The sequence below is a fragment of the Typopeltis vanoorti genome, chromosome 24, assembly GCF_054136105.1.
Source record: "Typopeltis vanoorti isolate ZY-2024b chromosome 24, IOZ_Tvanoo_1.0, whole genome shotgun sequence".
Lineage (NCBI taxonomy): Eukaryota > Metazoa > Arthropoda > Arachnida > Uropygi > Thelyphonidae > Typopeltis > Typopeltis vanoorti.
In genome coordinates this window covers 25,129,782-25,155,573 of record NC_143572.1, presented here as the reverse complement: position 1 = coordinate 25,155,573, position 25,792 = coordinate 25,129,782, and the positions used below count along the sequence as shown (strand labels likewise).

The following is a 25,792-nucleotide window of genomic DNA, read 5'->3' as shown; positions in this document are numbered from 1 at the left end:
ACCCACCTTTGGACACATGATACAGAAATACTTGGAGAATTTCATATGGTCACTCTTAATATTTCCAAGACATTTGATCAAGTTTGGCATCATTTCTTTCAAAGAAAGAAAGCCATGGTTTTCATCCTACACTTTATGAGTGATTTGCAAGCTCTGGACATTCATTGCTTGATATGGTGGATATTGCTGTTCTTTGGCCTCGTGTTTCAGGATTAATAAATAATAATTATTTCATTAAAGCATACATGTTTTGTATAAATATGGAATATTTAAAAGTATAAAGACCAGCATAAAGTAAATAGCTGAGTTGAAAATTTCTGATTTTTGCATAAAATATATGAAACAATATAATATAAATAAAATAAAAAATAATGACACTATCATTCATAATATAATCTAAATAGATCATGAAAGTAAAATGATAATATAATTATGCCTAGTCATACATCAAACCATTTTTCTGTAACCATTAATTCTAACAGCTTAGTCAACTAAATACAGGCTATACACATATCACTGTATAATGTCTAATTTGCATCATATTTCATATTTATAGGGTTTCCAATGGATTTTGCTTGATATTTTATCATATGTACCATTCAGATCTACAAAATTAAATACACATCCATGTTATATTCCCATAACTTCCAGACTGTTTTTCTTAAATTACAAATTTGGTGCTGAGAATGACCGTTTGGTCTGAAACCAGACTGTTTTTCCCCAAAGTTTCTATTCCATAATTTTTCTTAGCTAATTTTCAAGTATCCCTGCATAAATCATACTTGGAACACTTGAATTATAAATTAAAGATGCCAAGAAATTTGAGCCTGTGGCTCAGTGGAAGCAGTGCTTGCATCCTATGCACTAGGCTGCCCGATGATAGACTTACAGTTCATCTAGTCACCGAATGGAGGAACTTTTTCTAAGCCTTTCTTCAACCAGTTCCTGAGTTAGTCGATTTCTGGCACAGGCAAGTGAGTTTTGTCTCCCAGAAACTCAGGTTTCTGGGAGAAAAAAACTGAAAAAAAAAAAACTTTTTTCGTCTCCTGTAAACTCAAGAAAATCGATCATAGACCCCACATTATTTCAGACAGTAACATATCCTGTTAGGGTTAGGTACCAAAAGATGGCAGCACTTGTTTGCCAGTCTCTTCATCGGTTGCTGCCCATAATTAGTGATAGATATAGGCCAGCTATCTCTGATTCACTACCAGTGGAGATTGAACTGCCTACTCAGTATCCAAATGCTAGATAGGGTAAAAAGACCTCGCCTACTCCCTATAAGGGAATAAAAAGGCATTAACTTATTAAAAAATAAATTATATTCTTAGTTTCATCCTTTATCAAAGTGCAAGCTAACAAAGTTTGCAGGTGAAGTGACTTCTTGCACAAACTTTGTTGGCCTACACTTGGATAAGGGATGAAATCAAGAATATAATTTCTTGGCATCTTTAATTTATAGTAAATAACCAAGTGGAAAAATTTTCAACAACTGGAACACTTGGTAGAGAAATTCCTCTGTAAATCTCACATTCAGTGTTATTTTCCATTTTTATAGATGAATACTATGATAATTCTACTCCAATCATCTGAAATTCAGTTTTCAGAATTATGAAGATAAGGTAAAAACTTTTTTTGCCTTCATAACTGAACATTCCTGTCAAACATTTTCTACTCCCACTGCCTTTTCTCATTTCAGGTTTTTGATGCATACTGACATATTCTCCTAACTTCATTCCTGAATATTTTCTGCAACTGTTCCATTACACCTTGTTTCATTTAATGTAATTGCAGTAATCTACCATTTATCCAATTCTTCAAGTGTGAGAACTTGCCATTCTGATAATGTATACCTGGTACTGATTTCTTAGATTGCTCTTTAGATCTTTCACAAGGATCTGCTTTTCTTTTTTCTTTATATCAGCAGCCCTCTCTAATAACTCAAAACATTTTTTACTCTTCTTTAGTAGAATCTTCTGTGGGAATTGTATGAGCAATAATGCTCATTATATATATCTAATTTTAAAATCTTATATCAGCAGCCCTCTCTAATAACTCAAAACATTTTTTACTCTTCTTTAGTAGAATCTTCTGTGGGAATTGTATGAGCAATAATGCTCATTATATAATTCTAATTTTAAAATCTGCCCTAATATCAATCCACTTGGAAAATCACTCTACTTGGAATTGCTGCCATTCAAGGAATTTACTTTCCTGTCTTGTGTTGAATATTATACCTATTCCTTCCTTTTCTTGGTGGCTGCTGCTAGAATATAACATCTTAGTTAATTAGTAGTATCTCAGTAATACCAATTATGCTGACATGATACTTCTCTAATTCTCCTGTGGGTTCCACTTCTTTTCCAGTGATACTTCTCACAATGATAACACCTATCTTCAATGATAACCTTGTTTAATGAGACAAGGCTTCAGCAAGAATAAGTGAAACTTCAGCAATCATATTGTTTGTGGTTCTAAGCCAATACAGAATACAATGTCGGTGCTAAATTCCAAACTGCTAATCCCTCTATCCCTCTTTGTTTTTTTCAGTAACACAAATATAGACCTTATATTTTTAATTTGGTGCTGCTGCTTAATTTGATGTTTAGCATGAATATTACTGAACACTCCACATTTTCTAAAATGCATTTTAAGGATTATTATTATGGATTATTACTTTATTGGGGGAAAGTACATATGATTGCTTTATTACAGAGACTTGTGCTGTTTTAATGACATATTAAATAAGATGAACTGGATGCATCTGTCTGTAAATTTTCTTAAATAATCAATTTCCTTCTGTCAAAATCCGACTGTGGGCATCAATGTTTGTGATTGTCTTACCTTGGGTACTGCTATAATCTTTGATATAGCATAGTATGATCTCTGCTGCCCTGGCACCATTAAAACCATAAATCATCATCACCTTCTGTCAATCAATATTTCTGAATATATGAAGGAATGCTAACTTTATTATAAAGGGATGATAAACACATATTAGCAGAATTACTATTTCTCTTTCTAAGGGGGGGGGGAGTAAGTTGTTATTGTAAGCATTAAAACTGGTTATCAATTCTTGTATTTTATCAGTGTTCATGATGCACCAAACATCATCCACATACCTTCTGCAAAAGGAGGGGGAGGGAGAAAAAAAGAGAGAGAGAGGATTCTATCTGGGCCAATAATAATTGAAATGAATAATATAGCAATCTGGATTAATATTCTATCCAATCAGGTGGCTATAATTTTGTATATAAATGTTTAAGTAACATGTTGACATACTTGGTATTACCAAAACAAAGATGTTATTAATCATCACACAAAAATAATTCAGCACATAATGATGGGGAAGAGGAAGGAGTAGTAATTAACACTAAACATAAATATATTATTGAATGCTTTGCACTTTCAAGTGGTGATATGGGTGAAAATCAAAATGGAGAATTTATTTGTCATTAAGGAAATCTTCAGTCAAAAAAAAAAAAAGTAAAAGCTGGCTCTTACTGGGGATCTAAACAGTAGAGTAAGAAAAGAATAACACACACACACACACACACACATATATAAATGTTTGCATAAAATTTGGAGAAAAGAGCAAAAGTAGCAATAATGGTAAGTACATGATGGATTTCTATTCAGGATATGGAACAAAAATTACAAACGCCATATTACAGTATAAAGATGTGCATAAATTCACACAGTGAAAAAGACGCAGACGCACACAAAAAAAAAGGGGAAAAAAATAGAAAACTCTTACTCACTATGTTATTGTTCACAGCAATACTTTTATGCTGGTTCAGGAGAAAAGAGTATATGGGAGATCTGAAATAAAGAGAGATCACCATTTAGGTTTCAGCTGGATAAAAATGAATATCATAAAAATCAAAACTAAGAAAGTTTCAAAATAATTAAAGTTATCTGTATAAATAGAAAAATCCAAACTTCATGGTGAACTCGAGATGTTCAACTGGCAGACCTTGAAAATAAGAAATATTGAAAGTTCCTAGCAATTAGGTCTGCATGTGCTCTGAGAGAGTATGGAGAAAATGTAAGAAAACAAAGCATGCAAAAGTAGTGGAACAAAACACATGGGAATACTTTGGCAAAATATAGAATTAACAGGAAGGCGGCAAAATGTTCTTGAGGCCTGTGAAAAAAGCTTCAAACCAGAGGAAAGAATACTATAAAAAGGATCTAAAATGATAAAGGTGACACAAAAAAAAAAGTGATAAAGATATTCTAGAAGTCAATAGTAATTACTTTGAAAGACTGCTTAAATGATCGAAAAAGTGACAGAACAGTGGTAAAAAATATTCAAGAGGAGTGCAGTCAGGAGTACAAATCTATACTTAGGGTAAAGAATAAGCCATAGCATGAAATAAATTTGACAAGAAATGCTCAAACATGGAGGTATAAAAAGTGTTACAGTGGCTGTACTGCATTCAGAATGCTAGGTCAGTACATCAAATTCCAGATAATTGGAGATGAGCTCCCATTGCACCTAGCTATAAAAAAGGAAATAACCTGAATGTCATAATTATGGAGGACTTTTCCTGCAAAGTAGTCAAGGTAAAATTCTAGATAATTATACTTAAGAAGCAGCTAAAAAAAACTGTGGAAGAGAAGCTTTGAGATGAGCAGAGTTCAAGCCAAATAGATCAGGAACAGATTTTCACTTTAACAGGCTCAAATTGGGAAGTGCTTCGCACATTTATCCCACCAATAGGACTTCTCATTACCATTTGGGTGCCTCTTCCCCATCATGCAGGCAGGCTAATATGACACAAATTTTCATACTGTGTTAGTTGCAACCCCTTGGGTAGAATTTTATTGTCACTTTCTTGTGTGCTGCTCTCGCATTGGGCTGGCAGGCAGCCTCACTGACACAAAGTTTATGCACTATGTTTGTCGCAACTCTTTCAGTAGAATTTTATTTAAAGTTGGCATTTGTGATTTGTCTTAATGATATCGAAAATTTCAAATTTTCAAATGCTGTGTTTGGCAGTACAACAAACAGTTTTGCTACAGTCTATGCAGCATAGTTTCTGTGGGAGGAGACATTTCATTAGGTAGTGTCTTTTTTATCCTAGTTGTCTCTAATTCCACTATTTGTTGACGAGTATATTACACAGACTGAAAATGTCTCTGTACCTTATTCAATACAATAAAACTACTTATTTTTCTTGCTTCTGCAGTATAGTACTTGTAAGTGATTTATATTTTACAAAAATCTCCCTTTCCATCTATTCATAAGTTAGTTCTTTTTTTAAATTATGCCCATCATAAATACAAATATGAAAGTCTAGAGTTTATAGGATCACATATTCTTCACCCCCATTCCCAGATACTTATAACACAAGCACACATATAATATCATAGATGTAAATTATTCATACTACATTTTACAGTACTGAAAGTATTTTAATTCACGCCTATTCTTTCTCTTTCTTATATTGGCTATTCTTTACATCATCATGCATATCAAGGATTTAGGCCTAGCATGGCCTTAGAAGTCATTGTTGAATCTTTTAAGAGGACGTTCTGGTTTTCTTTTTCCTAATGGCTCGTACTTTAAGGCTTGTTTTGGTAATCTTTCTATTTTCATTCTTTGAAAGTGTTCCATCCATTTATGTTTATATTTTTTAATTTTTTCTATTACTGATTCTTGGTTTAATTCTTTCATAATTGACAAGAAATGCAGTCTTTTGACTCCTTGGAGGCCTGAATAATAATAATAATAATAATAATAATTTCTTTGTTTCTTTTGTGATCAAATACAGTATACTTTGCAGTTTTTCTCATAAACTTCATTTCTGCTGTTATTAATCTTCGTTTGTCTTTTTGTTTTATTGTCCAGATTTCACTTCCATACAATAAGACTGGTAGGGCTAATGTATTGTATACTTTTAGTCTGGTTTGTTTTTGAACTAGGTTTGGTTTAAAAATAACAGATGTAATTAGAGTTAATTACATCTGTTATTTTGAAATATTTTGCAATTTTTAGGTTTATATTTTTTTGATTTTCATATGTGATCATACATCCTAGATAGTTAAATGAATTCACCTGTTCTAAGATCTTGTTATCTATTACTATTTTAGTTCTTACTGGATCTTGTCCTTTAAAGGCCATAGTTTTTGATTTTTCTGTTGATATTATCATACCATAATCTTTGGCTATCTCATTTAGATCTAAAATAGCTTTATGCAAGTTATCTTCAGAATTTTTAATTATTATTTGGTCATCAGCAAACAGGAGACTGTTTAAGTTCGCAGTAGGAGAAAGTCCATAGATTCATTCCGATTACCTTCTTCTGTCAGCTTAAAAGTAGAATTATGTTCTCCATATCAGGTGACTGGCCTGACGATGGATAGTTCAGTGGTAGGGCTGCTACCTTAAGACTACTGAACTAGCCTTCTTCCAAATTTAAACCCATAGGAGGAATAAGGTATATTGAAGGAGAAAGAGTAGATTATAGAAGAATAGAGTAGAATTATAGTAAAGGTTTATAGAGGGGATAAGGTTATAAGGCCAGAAATGGAAAGACCCATTGGCCCTCGGGTACTCTAATAGCATGAGGGTCATAAAATAAGAAGAGTTGGCTGATAAGCCTTATAGGAAAGATTAAAGTGAGTGGATCTTTCTCAAAGTAGAAGAAGAAGTGGATAGATCCAGCTAGGGGACCACAGGAGTGCCACTTCCCTTACAATCAAGATGACTGCCCCTATTCTTTACATGTTTCAGTAAATCAAGTATAGTAACTAATAATCAAATATATCATTCTCTTTAATTTTTGTTTTTTAATATATTCTGAAAAGAACATTCCTTATCACCTTTTCCCGTCTCCTCAATACGAAATTAGTTACAATCGACGAAACTGTTACAAAAAGTCAAAAACAACTTGCAAGAAAGAAATTGCTGGTAAATTTGCTCGCTTCAACAGGTAGTTGGGTTTGCAGCGAGTGAGCTACAATCACCCTGACCTGAATGTTAAGACAAACAGTAGAGACATCAAGAGAATATAACATACATTTCAGTTTATACATCAGGAACAGGCACATGACATGGTGTCAAAACACTACCAATAGTCTATAATTAAGTTATAAGCAACAGTCAGAATAAATTGCACATATACAAGATGAGGGTTTGAGGTAAAATGTATAATACACTGGCACACTTTATCTCCACTATTATTCATCATCTATATAGATCACATAATGAAGGAGACATAAACTTGATATCAAAATTGAAGATGTCAAGCTCAGTTCTTTACTTTATACAGAGGACATTATACAGTTAAACAATCTAGTACCGGTCTCTGGGATTACTTAACTAAACTAAATAACTGTTATAACAAATTTGGCATGAAAATCAGCAATAAAAAGACAAAAACCATGAAAAAAACAGAAACAATGGAAATCAGCTAGCCATTCTGAATGGATACCTTATAGAACAAATAAAACACTTCAGTTATTTATGCATAATAATTAGCAAAAATGATAAATTATAAATGAAAACAGACAAGAGAATAAGCAAAGCTGGAATTGTGGGGAGTCAATTCAATAAATGTATGCACAATAAGAGAAAAATTAGTCAAATCACTAAACCAGCTGCATGCAAGGCATTTTGCAAACCAATTTTAACTTATGCATCTGAGAGCTGGGTTAGAAATAGAACAGTTAATCAAACTAGTGAACAGAAATATGAGAGTTCTGAAAAAAATTAGATGAGTAAATGGATGATATAAGTGTAGAATCATACTAAAAATGAAGATACTAAGAAAGAACCTGATGATGTTAATATTCAGGAATATATAGCAGAGCTAATCAAAGAGGGTGCAGTAACTTAAACAGGGAGAAAAAATACAGGGGTCGAAATGTCAAGTTATTATTTTATTATTAATCAGTAAAATAATCTTTTCAACACGTGTGTTTTGTGTCCCTAAATTCATAAATATGAATGCTGATCACCGTGTAACCTTAAAAGAAAGAGTCATCATAATCCATGGAGATGTGACCCACAAGCAGTGCTGCCTCTACAGTAAGCTAAAGATACGTAGTTCCATGTTAATTTATCGACTAGCCTTTTTGAAACGATGTAGAGACAGCAACTTAATACCCAACTGCATTAAACTAAAGAAGAAATTGCATCAGCTAAAGTGCTCCGTATCTATGCCAGGCGAGAAAAAGCATTGTTAAGAGAACAGATCCACAAGGCACGAAAGAACTTAGCATTTGCCAAGCCAAAGTGTTACAACTAAAATTTGAGCTATCTATCCAGTTACGTTAATCCAGAAATTTGGGATATTCTGGACAAGATCACAGACGACTCGGCCAAGCATCTATTACTCAAAAACAAAGAACAATTAAGAACAAAGTTTCAAGCATTAAAACTACAGGAAAGCACAAGATAATTATGATGCCGTAACGAAAGGAGCAGCCAATCATCCACAAATGCAGTTAGGAGCAACCAACCACCATCGGACAACTGTCTGGTTATCAACCAATCGGATTACAACCTTATCCAAGGTGAACTCTCGCTACTAGAGAAAGGTTTAAATTACACCACTGCTCCAAGGTCAGTAAATAAACTAGATATAATCTATCATATTGAGAGAGGTTTAAGATCCCTCCCCGGCAATTTAGCTGACAAAATACGGATGGTAACTGCCTGTTTATTAAATTCAACCAAAAAAATTAAGCAGCAACCTAAACAAAGCTGAAAAACTGGCCCTCAAATCCCTAAAAAATAACCGAGACATTATTATCACAAAAGCAGATAAAGGGAATGCCACTGTTGTTTTAAATCGGACAACCTACATAGAAAAAATGAACCATTTGGTATCGGACACAACACCTACCAAATGGTAAATTACAACCCCATGCAACGCAACAAAAAGAAAACTACTGAACTACTTAAATCAGTTAACACATGGCTGGAAGAAACAATTAAAAAATTAATACCGCAGTATGCCCGCGCGCCCAGAATTTATGGCCTGCCAAAAGTACACAAAACAGACAAACCATTACGTCTAATTGTGGAAGGAATCGACAGCCCGAATTACCACTTAGCCAAAAAATTAGCGGCCACACTCAAGGAATTGGTGTGGCCGCTATGTCAGCTTTGACATAACTTCCCTTTTCACCGATGTCCCAATCGATGATACTATCTTGCTCTTACAGAACATATTTCCACACGACATCACAGCCCTCTTTGCCCATGTACTCCGCTCCGGATATTTCGTGTGGCAAAACAATTTTTACCTTCAAAAAGAGGGTACAGCCATGGGCTGACCACTTTCCTCCCCAATAACGAACTTTTATATGGAAGACTTTGAGCAACAAGCTCTAGAGTCGGCTTGCCTAAAGCCCAAAATTCGGCTCAGATACGTTGCTGATTTTCCCATTTGGCCCCCATGGCCGCGAAGCACTAAATACATTCCTCAGCCACCTGAAAAAACAACACAAATGCATCCAATTCACCATTGAAATAAAAAAAAAAAAAAAACTCTCTTCCATTCCTAGACACACTTGTCACATGTCTTCCTGTCTGGCTGTCTCTCCTTCTCAGTTTACCGCAAACCTACACACACAGGCCAGTACATACACAAAACTTCTTACCACCCAATACAAAAACTAGGGGTCATAAGCAACCTTAAACACAGAGCTCAAACTATTTGTTCAAATGAACAAGTTCTTAACCATGAATATGAGACCATCAAACATACCTTTATAAAAAATGGATACAGTATAAAAACCATTCACAAGATCCTCCACAAAGATACCACTAATAACAAAAAAGATTTCAAGAATGCTATTGCTATACCATATGTTAGAGGCATTTCTGAAAAAATAGACAGAACACTACACAAATACAACATCAAAACCACTTTTAAACCCCTGACAAAATTAAGACACCTGCTCAGTTCTTCCAAGGATCCTCTGCCACACCTAGCCCACCCAGGGGTTTACAAAATACAATGCACATGTAACATACCATACATAAGGGAAACAGGGAGAACCATCCCAATCAGGAAGGATGAACACAAACGACACATAAAATACCTCCATTTTGGAAAAACCGGCCTTTCTGACCACGCACTCCAAACATACCACAGAATTTATTGGAAAGGTACCAAGTCTCTACACCACACCAAAACCTGGTTCAAGCATAAATTCAAGGAAGCATGGGAAATGCTCAAACATGATCCGAATCGGAATAAAAATGATGGTCTAGCCATTCCAAGAATGTGGAGGACCCATCTGCAACCTTCATAGCAACCGCAAAGAAAAATCTCAATACAAGAAGACTTGGTGAAGCGGTTTTTTTTTTTTTTCCCTCCTGAACATTCAATAGCAACCTTACTGTACAAATCCAGAAGATAATCGTAATATAACAATATGAACTGTATAATTCCAGAAGAATCCTAGTACGTGAGGATTTTAGCAAAGTTTATTGTAGTTTTTTTTTTTAAATCACTAGAGGGCAGGCTAAGAAAAAAGATTAGTTAACAACGTAGATGTAATTTATCTGTATAGAGTGCAACAGCATGTAGCTTGGTTCTTATACATATGTATCCTTCTGATGATGACCTCAATACAGGGGTCAAAACGTCATTATTATTTTATTATTAATCAGTAAAATAATCTTTTCGACACGTGTGTTTTGTGTCCCTAAATTCATAAATATGAAGGGAGAAAAAAGATAGCAAAACAGGAATTTGATTCCGGAATGGGGGTCACTTAAGGGTCAAAGCTAAATAACTGGGAGGAGACCTCCACATCACCTTTCAGGAATGTGGAGAACTGACTGGGTCATCCAACCTAATGTCCAATCCTCACCATCACATGGTACATCCTGTTAGTAGGTATCTACTGGGCAATGAACAAACAAGGGTGGGCTGGCAATCTGGGACTTGCCTGACCAAATTGTATCATTGGCTTAAGCTACAAATGCATATGATGGTACAACATGATGAGATTTCATACCAGCTGGGGACGTCATCCGGTTAAACAAGACTCCACTGTTTTTGTCAGGGAACCAGGGTGAACAGTGAAAAGTCAGTTACTAAAACAAGCTCCAACTCAACATCTAGAAGAAGAAGAATAAACCCAACATCAGAAGAATTGAAGATAGGAACCATCAATATAAGGAATATTAATGGAAAGGAAATCGAATTTGGAGAAGAATTGGAAAAGTACCATGTGGACATAACTGGCATTGCTGAGACAAAGAAGACAGAAACAGGTGAGATCTTAATAAATAATAAATATAGGATGCTATGAAAACAGACAAGAGAATAAGCAAAGCTGGAATGCTATTGCTACCCCTGGAATAAGGAGTAGTGATAGCATTCAACACCAAACATGAAGATAAACTTCTTGATTGGAAGGCAGTTTCAAGTAGAGTTACGGGGCAAACTTCAAAATGGGGAAATGGACAATAAAACTTATTTGTGCCTATGGTCTCACAGAAGGTTCTTCTAAGGAAGAAATGAAGAAATATAGCACGTGTTTTACAAAAAAACAAATTTTCTTGTAAAACAGTTACTATCGATATATCACATTTTTGTTTGTTGCCAGAGTACTTGATGGTCAGTAGTGGTTGTGTAGAATGCCAGGCCTGATTTCTGCTCTCTTCTTTTTTTGATGTCTTTTACGTGTTCAGACATGCGGATCTCTCCTGACCTTTCTGTCTGGCATACATAACAAATGCCACAAAAATCAATGTATCTCATAGATGCCTGGTTTTTTCATGGGGGTGATGTGGAGGTTTAGGTGGATGTAGGAATCTTATTTTTTGTAAAGGTAAAAGAGTCACTTTTATGTTTTATATGCAGAACAATGCAGCCACTTTGTCTGTGACATTCTTGATATAAGGCAGCATGATTGCATTCTTTAAATCTTGTTCAAGTAAGGGAGTTGCAGGATATGTATTATGACAAGGATCTGTACTTTAGTTTTGTAGATCTGGAAATGGCATATGACAAAGTGCCCAAAGAAAAGCTTTTCAAAACATTATAATTATATGGATGAATGGAACATTATAAAGAGCAATACATAGTCCATATTTAAGTTGTAAGACAGTAGTCAGCATTGAGGGAAATACAGGAAGATGGTTTGATGTAAAATCAGGGATAAGATAAGGATGAACATTATCTCCACTCTTATTCATCATCTTTATGGATTGCATTATGAAAGAAAGTGGCATTAAGCTCAATATTAGAATTGGAAATCTCAAACTTAGTTCTTTGCTTTATGCAGATGATGTTGTACTCCTAAACACATCTAGTGCAAGCGTCCAGGATTCTCTAACTAAATTGAATAACAGCTGTAATAAATTTGGCATGAAAACCAGCAATAAAAAAGGCCAAAACTATGAAAATAGGCAGAAACATAGAAAACTTCAGGTGATCTATGAATGGATCACCATTCAGCCTGAATGGTGATCCTAAAAAACAAGTAAATATTTCAGTTATTTATGCACAGTTTCTGGTGCAGATGACAGGTTTAATCTGGAAATAGACAACAGAATATGCAAAGCTGGTATGGTCGTTAATCAGCTAAATAAATTCATATGAAATAAAAGAGATATTAGCCAAAACACCAAACTAGTAGTATGTAAAACAGTGTTCCAATCAGTTTGAAGTTATGGATCTGAGAGTTGGGTTAAAAATAAAGCACTTAATCAAAGACTATGAGGGTTCTGAGACAAATTAGGGGAGTGAACCGATGGCATCAATGGCAGAATCATATTAAAACTGAACATATTAGAAAGGAATTTGACACTATTAGCATTCAAGAATGTGTAAGCAGAGCTAATCTTAGGTGGTATGGCAGCTTAAATAGAATAGGTGAGGAAGGGTTAGCAAAACAGGTGTTTGATGGCAGGAAAGAGACATAGAGTTAGACCAATATCTAGGAGGATTCATTCAGTCCTATGTGCTTTAGCAGCACGAAATATTAGATATGACAATATTGGAGTGCTCACAAGTAATAGACTAACTGTGAGGAAAATTGTGGATAGCCGATTAATAATAATGTAAACTTAATCATGTAGTGCTGTTATAGTAACCTGATCACCCCTTGGGCATACATATCAGGAAATTGATGATGATTCCAGAATGACATTAAAAACACCAGGAGGAAGGCCTAGATCTAGATAGACTGATGTGGTTAGAAGTTTTAGAAGACCAAAATATAAGATTTGACAATATTAGAGTGTTGGCAGATAACAGATTGATTTGGATAAAAATTGTTACTGGAAGAGTAATAATCATGTGGTAGCAGGGTACATATTAAGAATTTGATGATGATAAATTTGAAAAATTGTTCTGTGATTGGTATGTTTATTTAGTTTATCATCTCAATTCTATGTACATATTAACATCACAATCACCATATCTATATATATATATGTACGCACATGCGCGTGCGCGCGCACACACACGTGCACACAGCTATGCTGCATCTAAAAACAAGAATATTGCCTGCATATTCTTTATCCTAAATTTAGAGATTACAATAAAGATTTAAAAAACTGTAGCTTTTTTTCCCCATTTCATTTTTATTACCTGCTATTAATTTCTTTTTGTTTTTTAAGCTGGGATATTCAACTTACTGAACTCCTAAATTAATCTTAAACATTCTATTAATTCCTTCGGTAAACAGATCATGTCTACAATGTGGCTTAAATGGAGTTCTAAAATTTCTCTTTAAGCTGAACAAACTGGCTACCTAACTTACTGCAAAAGACTAAGAGCCAAATCAAAATTAAGTTTTTCTTTATATTTCTTTCTCTGAATTTCTGCTTAGTTTCTTCTTAATTCCAAAATTATACACTTCAATAATTACAAAGCAAAGAGCCTCCGTAGCTCAGTCGATATAGACGAAGCCCTTTGGTCAGAAAGACCTGGTTTGATTCCCGTCAGTGACGAGAGGAACTTTTTTATCTGGTCTCTTTTGATGAAAGGTGAGTTATCCAGTCTCATATGGAGGTAGGGAGGTTTCACCCAGAAATTCAGGTTTTTCATCCTCCAGAACAGGCAAACTGGCCCAGTGAACACACGCATCTACAGATATAGAATCATCAGCAGGTATGGGGGCTAACCACCTTATCCTCAAGTTACGGTTGCAGTTGTGAGGTCAAAGTTGGAAGGTGATGGGCGCTGAAGTGCCTGTTAAGACCACTGAATAAAAAAAAATTACAAAGTAAAAATTTATTACTCTATCAAAGATAAAAAAGATGTTACTAGAAAAAAAAAATAGCGTACTTAATTGTTTTTCATTTAGTTGAAAAAAAAAGTTGACATAATCAATTTTGTACTTACCACTCCCCAGCATCTGAATGCAAGTTCCAGTAGTTCCACTCGTTCATCCAACTTGGCATACAATTGAAGTAATTTGGCAGAGTTTAACTCTTTTAATTTATTATGAGTAATTTGAACAAATATTCTGTGTCCATTATGTCTGGACATCAAGCTTATATTAGCAGGATTTTCATTAAAATTTCTTGTGACATCTTCATAATACATTTTAGCTAAAAAGAAGAAATGAGAGAGAGAGAAAAATGATGGAAATATACAAACAACAGATTTTATTAAGTCAAAGAACATTGTAATTTGAACATTGTAATAATAATATAGCTAATTTTCTTTTTACGCAGCCTTTTTTTTAGATGATTTTGAAACGACACAATTTAGAAAACAAAAGCAATTCTATTTTTACACTTTTTTACATTTTTACAAATGGTACTTATTTTTTTTAAATTTCAGTTTGAATTCAATTCTGCTAAAAAGTGTATTTCCATTATAATTATCATTTTTTAGAACAGTACATATATACTTAAACATGAATTTTGGGGAACCCCCTCAATGTTTTAAATATCTGGGATTATTCTACACTACAGAATGTAGACAATTGTGGCAACAACAAAAAAATCAATTTTTGTAATTACGATTCTCTGAAGTTAAGCCGATAGATGATCCATTATATTCACTTGTCATTGGTTCCTGGAAGCAGAAGGGTGCTATGAAATAGAGTTACACAGGTATGTATTAAATTTTGAAGTTTTGTATGTGCAATATCAAATTACTAAAATTAATTACTGACTATTTTCAGATATTTTCGTAACATTACCCCATTAATCATGATGTCAGATAATTCAGTTAGGCAGAAGAAGAAAAGATAAGCTATTTCTTTAGAAACTAAGATCCAAATTTTAAATAAATTAGCAGCTGGAGAAGGTTCAACATCCTTAGGGAAATATTTTCAGTTGAATGAAGTTACTATGACGACGATTAAGAAAAATGAAGAGGCCATTAGAAAATCTATTCTTTATGGAACAAAATTAGGTATTAAGTTGTCATCGTATACGAAAGACATTATAAAAGTGAAGATGGAAAAATCCTTAGTGATGTGGATAGAAGATTGCTCACAAAAAGAAATACCTTTAGACAGAAATGTCATCAAACAGAAAGTAAAATAATAGAGTCATGTGACTATTATTTTGCAGCAATGCTTCAGGAGATCGTACATTAAAAACATTACTCATTAATCGATCCCTAAGACCGTGGGCAATGAAAGGTGTGGATTTTAACCAGTGCACTGTAAAGCAAACAAAAAAAGGTTGGGTTACAAAATATATTTTTAATGAATGGTTTCATCAATGTTTTGTTCCAGAAGTTAAACACTATTTGATGGGAAAAAAATTTGGACCTTAAAGTTTTATTGCTCGAGTGTTCTAAACCAGCAAATAAACATTCTTCGATTAAAATCTGGATCCATATCTATTACTTGCTGCTTAAGCGATTCTAAACTGCGAAATATTCCATCCAGTTTTTGACTGTTATCTCCTTTGGAACTTCATCTTCACATTCCATTTGTTCGTTGTCTTCATATATATGTTGTTCAATTTCAAGATTGTTGTCGCTGAAATCTTTTGAATTTGAATCCAATAATTCTTTAACATCTTCTGCATCAACACCATCAAAACCAAGATCTTCACCAATTGCAATGATTTCTTCAATCATGTTGTTCACAGGATTTTTAAAACAACCTAAGTTATCAGTCTTGCCTTTTCTCTCACAGCTCACCTACCTTACCCTCAGTAACACACAAATTACCAAGCAACGTCAAATCTCTCTGCTTGGACTAACATTTACCACCAATCTTCCCTAGAAGAAATACATCATATCAATAGTTTCCTCAGCATCCAAGAAACTAGGCATTCTCTTTTGTTCAAAAGAACATTTTACACCATTGAACTGACACCCATTTTCCGCTGCCCATAATTCCAGCCTATTCAAATCATTCAGCAAGTATTGCGTATCAGTGGCATTCCTGATCCTACCTATCTTGGCATCATCGGCAAATAGCTGTATGCCGCTTGTCAAATCCTTCCCAATATCGTTAATGTACAGATTGAATAACAGTGGACCATGCACTGATCCTTGTTGTGCACCACTAGTTATCTTAAATCACATCCCCCGTATACCACTTTTTGATATCCGTCAGTCAGTCAGCCAGCCATCCTCTTATCCATGCTAATATTCTATAATCTAGACCCATTTTCTCCAATTTATGCATCAGTCTGCCATGTTATATTCTGTCAAAATCCTTAGCAAAATCCAAAAGTATCAGAGATCCAAAAGTAAGAGATAATGAAATATCTCTTACTTAATAAATATCTTATTTAATTTGTTCTTGCGATTTTGTTTAATACTCAAACATAAGAAGAATAAAATTATTTAAATTATGGTAGATAAGTTAATAATGTCACTTTTCAAGCAGCAGTACTATCATAATATATATGGTATCTATATTATAAGTAGCAGTATCATAGTACTATCATGTATATAATCTTGAGAGCACATATCAGAGATTTGATGATGAAATTAAGAGTCAAAATAGGAAGTTTTACAGTATTACACATACCAGTCACTGAATTAGAAACTTTTATTTAATACCATACCTCCTTTAGCGACTGCAAATATTGATCCTCTTGAATTCCCTGCATAGTTGGATGTAATCTGGGTCAGGAACAGCCTTCATTAAATACTTCTTGGTCAACTGCTGCACAAAGGAAGTCCTGTTTGTATGTACAAGCCTACTCAGTTACGCGTAACCACAGTTACGCCTCTTAGACAAGCAATGTGGGTGATTTTTCCGCTGATTAAACATCCAGGATATCTTAACTTTGGAGAAACTAGTCAGGTTTGCTGTTTTCAAAATCATGGCTCCAGCCAGATCGGCATCCACAATAAACCCTTTATCGCTTGTTAATAAGATCCTTCGTTTTTCCCACTATATCAACACTTCTGACGTGACCAGCAGCATTCTGAAATAGTTGCCTAGAAGTATTTTGCATACATAATATGCATGTATAAGCTGCATAAGTGACAATTACGTACACATCTGCATAAAGGTTCCTAATTCAGTGGCCGGTAGGTATCGTAGTATTCTGGTATCCTGCATATTTCTGGAGGGCAAATATTAGGAATTTGATGAAAGTTAGCAGTCAAAATATTTATTACAGTACAAAATAAAAATGAATAAAGACATAATAATAAAACATCAAAATAAAAATGTTAATAGTCAAAATAATTACACAAAAATTTAATCAATGATATTTCGAAACTATTTTTAATACCAAAGAATTTATACTGACACATTTAAATTAACATGTTTTCTGTATTTTACAAATTCCAAAAAACTTAAAGAAGTCTGCATTATTTTCTAATACACTGTTTTCACTTTCTTTCCATCAATGTAACTTACGATATTAAAAATAGATGGATTACTACAAGAAGATGATAGATGTAATTTAATGGTCAATGTTAACAAAATTTTGACTCTTAAGCAAACCTTAACAAACAAATGAAAAAGTAGATCATATTTTAAAAAATGTGTTAATTTAGTATTGTTTTTGCATATTAGTGAGGTATCTATGACAATTCCTGATATCATTATTGTCAGGGTTTGCTTAAAGGGTCAAAGCTTAGATAACCTAAAGAAAACCTGCAAGTAATTCAGAAAGCAGATCTGGACTTTGAAACAATCTCCAATCCTCACCTTTTCATGGTGCACCACATTATTAGTTATTATCCACCTGAATAATGAACAAATGAGGATAGACTAATAACTGGGATTCAACCAAATAATTTTCTGTAGTGCCTTAAACCACCAACATAAATGACAGTACAACATTATTGAAATGCCATACCACCTAGTTAAACAACACTGCATTGATTAATGAACTAGGGTTAATAATGAAAACTCAGCTAATGGAACAAACTCATCCCCAGAAAAATGAAAATTAGGCACCATCGAATAAAAGAAATATGAGCAAAAGAGAAGTAGAACTCACAGAAGAATTGTAGAAGTATCATGTGTCAACATAATCTGTGACGGAAATGAAGAAAACTAAAACAGGTGAGATTCTGATAAATAATACCTCTATTTTATTTATATTTATTATACACACAGCAAAAACGACAGCAAATTGGACAGCAAAAACGTCCAATCAGGAAGTACTGGAACAAATGAGGAAATCACGTGAACTTTTAGATACCATAAAAAGAAGGAAAACTGCATATCTTGGTCACCAACTTCAGCAATGATCATAAAAGAGAAGATAAATGGAAGAAGAGGACAAGGAAGACAAAGAAAATCTTGGCTGCCAGACATCAGACTGGCATGAACTCTGAGAGACTGCTCAGAGTGGCTGAGAATTGCTCAAGATTTCCCAAGGTGGTTGCTGACCTCCGATAAGAGATGGCACTCAAAGAAGAAGATACACATAGATTCGTATAAATGTAGTAATTTTATTACTGCAAATATTTCAATCAGACACTAACTGGTCATCATCATCAGTGCATCAGCATAATCATAATGTGATGCTACAATGAAGAATGTTAATCCTATTTACAGAGCTGAGCCACATGATGGATGCCACCTAGTAGGTGGTTATTACAATAAAATAAGATTACAATTAAGCGAAATTTAAAATTAAATGATTTGAAATAAAATTAAATGATTTAAATAAAATTAAATTTAATCACATAATGAAATGACATAATGAAATAACATTATCTAGCTAACAGGCTATGTTTTGAATGTGCAAAAATTCTTTTTAATGCCAAGCCTCCTCATCCTAATCTATCTTACTCAGAATTAAAAGCACTGAAATCACTGAAAAATAATAATGATTTAATTATTACGAAAGCTGACAAAGGGAAGGCTGTAGTTATTCAAGATAGAAGAGAACATAAGAAAAAAATGTCTCTACTGCTCCAAGACTATTCAACTTACAGGCCCCTCACATCATATCCTACTGGTAGTCAATTAAAAATACTTAATTCTCCTATAGATAATATATCTATATGGAATGAAGATCAAAAAAAAAACTTGAAACTTCTTTCGGTCATCCACCATGCAGGTCCAGTTTTACATGCAATAACAGCAGAAATATTTTCTTGACACGAAGAAACTATTCTTGATAAAAATATATTTTTATTAAAGCTCTCTCTTTTTGTGTAAAATCTCTCTCTTTTTTTATTTTTTTTTATTTTTGAGAAAGTTATATTTTCTGGATATAATATTTCGTCTCTGCCTGTTCCATCAGCACAAACAAGCAGCAATAATAATAATAAAGAAAGATCTGAGCACAGGTGAACTCTAACGCAGTTTGTGTTATATTCTTTTGTGTAAGAAAAGTTCAAGACATGTTTAAACATGTTTAAATCATGCAGCCATTCCTATTCAAACTCCTTGCCCTGAGATAACATGGATATATGCATACTCAAAAAATTAATAAGCATCACAATTTCATTGCCTTACTTTTTGTTAATTTAATAATAACTGATACTTTCTTTTAATTTGATCCCATTCTCAAATAAACAAAAAATTGCATAAAAATAATAAATGAAAAAATGAGTTCTAAGAATAGTTTGTAAAAACTAATATGGAAGAAAAATAGGAATATAATTTCTTGCATAATAATATAAAATAATAAAAACTGTTATTACCTTCTTTAAAAATCTCATAAACAGTAGGCAGCATATCTGAATTCATCAATTTACCTATTACAGTAATATTAATATCTGATCCTTTAAGTGCCACACCACTTTCCATAGAACCATAAATGTGTGCTTTACATCCTGAACAGTAATGAACAAAATTTTATTATTACATAAAAAAATTCTCACAAATATAAGAACAACAGAAAAAGATATGAAAATTATGAAAAGTAATTACCTAACAAAAACATATTAGAAAACTTCATTAGTCTTTTAAACAAAAGGATGAATGACATAAATACAGGGGCTTGAAAAATTTTTGTGCTGGCTCCCCGGTCAGCAAATATCTCACTCATCACTCAGATGTCAGCCTGTATGATTATCTATCATATCATGGTCATGTGTTTAATCCCAGATCTGGTCAATTTATGAGCTTTTGTTAATGCTACGGCTAATTTTTATCTTGTGTGACTAACTACCAGTGTTCAAGCAAATATTTTAGCAACTTATATATTGGAGTGCTTATCAGTCTGTGAAGAAAAAATTTATGCATTTTATAAGTGATACAAGACCATTTATTATTATTATTATTATTATTATTACATGACACCTCTAAGGAGTCCAAAGACTCATCAAGGGAGGGCACCTAATCTACAACTCTCCATCTCCACCACTCAATCCAACAACTACAAACCGCAACTATCATCGTCACCAATGCTGCCCACCACTTTCACAGACAATCACAAACATCCATGCCCACAGCAGGATTTGAAGCTGGAGCCTTTTGGCTGGAGAGCGGATACGCTAACACTTGGCCAACCAAGCCAGCATATTATTTTAATGATACTATTTTTCAGTATGTTTTTGGTTCTAAAAATTATGTCTTGAATCACTTTTATTATGGAAAAAAATCAAACAATTTCTTTTCTGCCATTACACATCGAAACCATTCACTATCTATCATGAACACTTTCAATTAAAAAAAAAAACACCTTTAGGTGTACATAACTACATTAGTGTATTTCTGAACTGTGATTGGCTCCGAGACATTACCGGAAGAACAGTCATGTGATGACATGGTGCTAATTCAAAAACAACCGAAAGACATTTAGAATCAATGGAAAGAAATATTTTGGGAAAACAAATATTTCCTTCTCAACTTTTCAAGTTTTAATATCCACTTGTCAAATTCTGTATGTTCCATCACTGGATAAGAAATTAGCTAATTACTGCTGTCACCTGTGTATTTTAGTTTGCATGCCACAATTACCTTGTAGTACAACTTGAGTGGTTACTAAAGATAAAATTATAAAAGCATATCGTATCCTCTCACTGGTCATATTTCATTATGACAAAATCAGTGATAATCAACAAAACAAGCATTTGTAATGACCAGCAATCTCAAATAGATGCAACAAATGTGATATAAAACAGAATCAGCACTACATAAATAAAACTGATGATTAAATTATTGAAAACATCTCTTCTGATTTTTTTTGTACTTGTCAACAAAAATTCTTGCTTATCATGGATTAAAAGATAAGCTCATTTTTCAATCCCTGCACATATATTATAATTATTACACAGACATCTCCATGTAGTCCAAAGATGAATCACAGAAGAAAATAAACTCATATTACTCCTTGATATCATTCACTGAGAAAGTACTCATTCGTGACCAATGGCAATCCATTCCACTCATTTGCCACCCATAAGCAAAATATTCAGCCTTCATACTCTTTACTCCATGCTCTTACACATTTTCTACAAGTAACCACTTGTTCTTTCCTGTAGTGTATTGAAAATTTTTCTGTACCAATCCAATAAAAGCTACTTCATCATTTTTATAAAACCTATTTAGTAATTTATGTTTCTAATATATAATCTCTTTCTTATCATTCAATTTTTGTAACCCACAAATTTTCAATCTCTCAAAATAGGGAGAATCCCATCAACTTGTCACCACTTGATGAACTGACCTCTGGATCCTCTCCATTTCCTTATCATAAAGAAATGCGTCTAACCAAAGTTCAATCAATGTAGTACACAGTCTATTCATCTTTCTTTCCAAAGTTGATGGGATTCTCCCTATTTTGAAAGATTGAAAATTTGTGGGTTACAAAAATTGAATGATAAGAAAGAGATTATATATTAGAAACATATAAATTCACTCTTATAAAGTGAATCCCACACTTTGCTGCATTAAAGTGACAATCATAATCCCTGCACATGATGTTAGTCTATTAATATCACTCTGAAGAATCTCTATAATCTTCATTAACTATTATCCTATCTATTTTTGCATCATTAGCAAATAACCAAATATTTCCCATGAAATCTTTTCCTGTATCATTAACATGAAAATTAAACAGAAGTAGCTGTTTACAGAGCACTGCAGAACAGTGCTACTACCACACTTTCTCCTGGATTATATTTCTCTACATACTACTGCTTGAAGTATCCATTAGTTGTGTCCCATTATCTATAACTAGCTTTGTAATTATTCCATTTGCTACAATTATGAAACAGAGATTCAGAGCAGCATCCTGTCAAATGACTGTGCACAGTCCAACAGTATCATCAAGTAGCTATTTCCTTCATCCAACTCAACTATCATTTTATAATAGAAAGTGTATATTACCAAGGCAACACCTGCTCTTCATAAAACTGTGCAACCCTGTAAAGTGATCTTCCTCTTCCAGAAGAAGAAGAGGAAAATTACTTTAGGAAGAATTTAATAATATTGGGGAGAATCTGAATGGGGATATTCAGCTATTTGTAGATGACACAAAGTTGAGAAGAACTATAAGTAGAGCTGATGTAGTTTTAAAATTTGGAAAACAAAGATGGAATGTAGAATTTACTCTAGGTGGAGATATATTGTTGGAGGATCTTAAGGTGATGATGGATAGGGATCTAAAATTTAGAGGACACATGGACACAAATTGTGAGGACAACACAATGATGCAGAGGACACTGACATACAAGCAAGAAGATTCTGATTCCATTATATAAGGCCTTGATTAAGCCACCTATGGACTACTGTGCACAAAGATGGTCACCTGCTTATCAAAAGGATGAAGAGATATTGGAAAGGGTCCAGAGGCAATTGATTAAGGTAATTTCTAGTGTCTGGAATGTTGAGTATGAAGAAAGGTTGAGGAGATGCAAACTACATAGTTTGGTGGATAGGAGGAAAAGGGATTATATAATAGAGATGTACTAATTGGTAGGATGTTGTTATAGGATTAATATTGAAGAGGTTTTTCATAAAATGATAAGAGATGGGGATGGGGGGGAAGAGAGAGAGGTCATCCCTAGAAGCTATATAAGGAGGAAGTGAGAAGGAGCTTTTTTTTGCATGGAGACTTGTGAATAATTGGAATGCACTGCCTGAGAGTCTGCAGAAAATTTGAATATATTTAAGGCATAGTACGATGAGCTGTGCATATGATAAAGGGACCTCCCATGATGGGTCTTCTTTGATTCAATGAGAGTTCTTGGGATAATATTGGGTTGGCAAATAAGTTCGTTCAGTTTTTCAGAGTGGAATGAAACACATTTTATTTAATATATATAATACATACTAGTCAGTTATATATTGACCCTCTTTATCAATGACCTCTTGCCATCTGTCCACCAACTTCATTATGCCATGTTCATAAAACTCCTGAGGTTTACTGGCGAAAAACCGATCCAAGTGTCTTTTGACATCCTCCTCATCAGCGAAGATTTTCCCATTCAGAGAATTCTGCAACAATCGGGAAAAGTGGTAATCGGAAAGTGCCAGGTCCGGTGAATACAGAGGATGCGGCAAAACATCCCAGCCAAGACGTAACAATTTACTCCGGGTTGTTAACGATGTGTGGGGTCTGGTGTTGTCGTGGTGAAAGACAACTCCTTTCTGATTTGCCAATTCAGGACGTTTTGTGCTAATTGCACAGCCCAATCGCGTTAACTGTGAGCAATAGACAGATGAATCAATCGTTCTGCCTGACGGTAACACCTCGTAGTGGACAACACCTTTATAATCCCACCACACAGAGAATATGATCTTCTTTGGGTGCAATCCTGCTTTCGAGGTTGTTTGCGGCGGTTCGCTCCTGTGCCCCCATGATCTTATTATTATTATTATTATTATTCCTGATACCTCCAAGGAGTCCGAAGACTCATCGTGGGAGGACATCTACAATTCTCTCTACACCTAACCTCTACTACGAATCATCTCCATCAACGCCATCTACCGCCCACTTCCAACACCACCACAACTAGTAATTTTTGTCTGTAAATTGCGTGTGTTCTGAAGGGCCGATTTGTATGAATGATATGAAATATAATTATACGTACCACGTTTTCATACACGACCCATTTTTCATCTCCCATAATCATCCGCTTCAAAAATGGGTTCTTTTCTTGGCAATGTCGCAGCGAATCACAGATGGATATGCGAGCAGTAATATTAGCCTCAGTCAATTCATGCGGCACCACCCAAACATTGAGTTTTGAAACATATCCCAGCTTGTGCAAATAGTTTTCAATGCTTGTATGGGATATGTTCAATACTGCAGCAATCTCTTCCACTGTTTAAGATGGATTTTTGTCGACGATATCCTTCACAACACTCGATTCAACCTCGGTCGGGCGACCAGCGCAAGGCACATCACTGACGTCGAAATCTCCAGAGAACAGAATTTGGCAAAACACTTTTGGCATGCGCGGTCTGTTAAGGAACCATCCCCATATACACTGCATATTTTTTTATGGGCCTCCACAGCTCGTTTGCCTTTTTTGAAATAAAAAAGCAAAATATGCCGGTAATGTGCGTTATTTCCTTCCATTTCTAAAAAATATGTTACACACACACACACACAACTGAAGTAGGCTGAACGAAAATTCACTGAAAGGTTACGTGAAATGTCACCTTTCAATTGCACAATAGCGTTGCACAGTAGAGCAACAATAGCAACAGGCGAAGCGGCATAAACTTGCACTAATGCATAAACCAAACGAATTTATTTGCCAACCATAATAATAATGTCTCATATATATATTTCACCTATTCTTAAATTTCTGTCTCTAATCAAGTTCTTCAATTCCTTAGCCACAACTCTCTGGCTAAGGTACTAGAGATACTGATTGGTTTATAATTTGCTGCCTTAGTCTTACTGATGCAACTTAGTGAAATGAACTATTCCCCCCCCCCCCATTCATATTCCCATGGACCCTAGCCAGAGCTGAGAATCAAGTTGAACAGCAGGGTTGACACAATGCCAATTTCGTTGCATATTCTTGTGATACACAGTCTGATATTCCATCTAAACCCATATTTGAATTAAGATTCTGCAATATCCTAACACCCAGTCCATCTATCTCTATTCTCATATTAATCCCTGTGATATCTTCAATAGCTCCAACTGGATGAATACACCTTACAAAGTGTTGGCTCAGTAGTTCAATTATTTCTTCTGCTTCTGTCATTTCCAACAACTCCTAGACAGTAGGATGAACATGAAAAACAAGACTTCAGAGGAACAGTAATTCACCCTTATATAGTCAGTCACATACAAAATATCAAGAATACTACATCATCAAAATTTGAAGGTGGCATTCTACCCCAATCAACAAGATTTCTAATCTCCTGAAACCTCCCCACCTACCTTTCAAGAAACCTGGTGTCTGCGAGATCAACTGTGATTCATACTACATAAGACAGAGAGGTAGGTCAGGAGAAACATGCCATTCCGAACACATCAAGGACCTAGAAAACACAAATCAGG

General features: G+C 34.3%; 1 protein-coding gene across 13 annotated transcripts in view; it reads right to left on the bottom strand.

The window, feature by feature from the left end:
• Nucleotides 1-25,792, bottom strand: part of LOC150093031 (terminal uridylyltransferase 4-like) — a 621,373-nt gene that overhangs the window by 385,565 nt on the left and 210,016 nt on the right. For all 13 annotated transcript variants that reach the window (XM_090413455.1, XM_090413456.1, XM_090413454.1 and 10 more), the window contains 2 exons: nucleotides 20,025-20,156; nucleotides 14,328-14,536 (listed from right to left, as the gene is read on the bottom strand). In XM_090413455.1, the coding sequence (XP_090269581.1) occupies nucleotides 14,328-14,536; nucleotides 20,025-20,156 (341 nt within the window). The remainder of the gene's footprint in view (nucleotides 1-14,327; nucleotides 14,537-20,024; nucleotides 20,157-25,792) is intronic.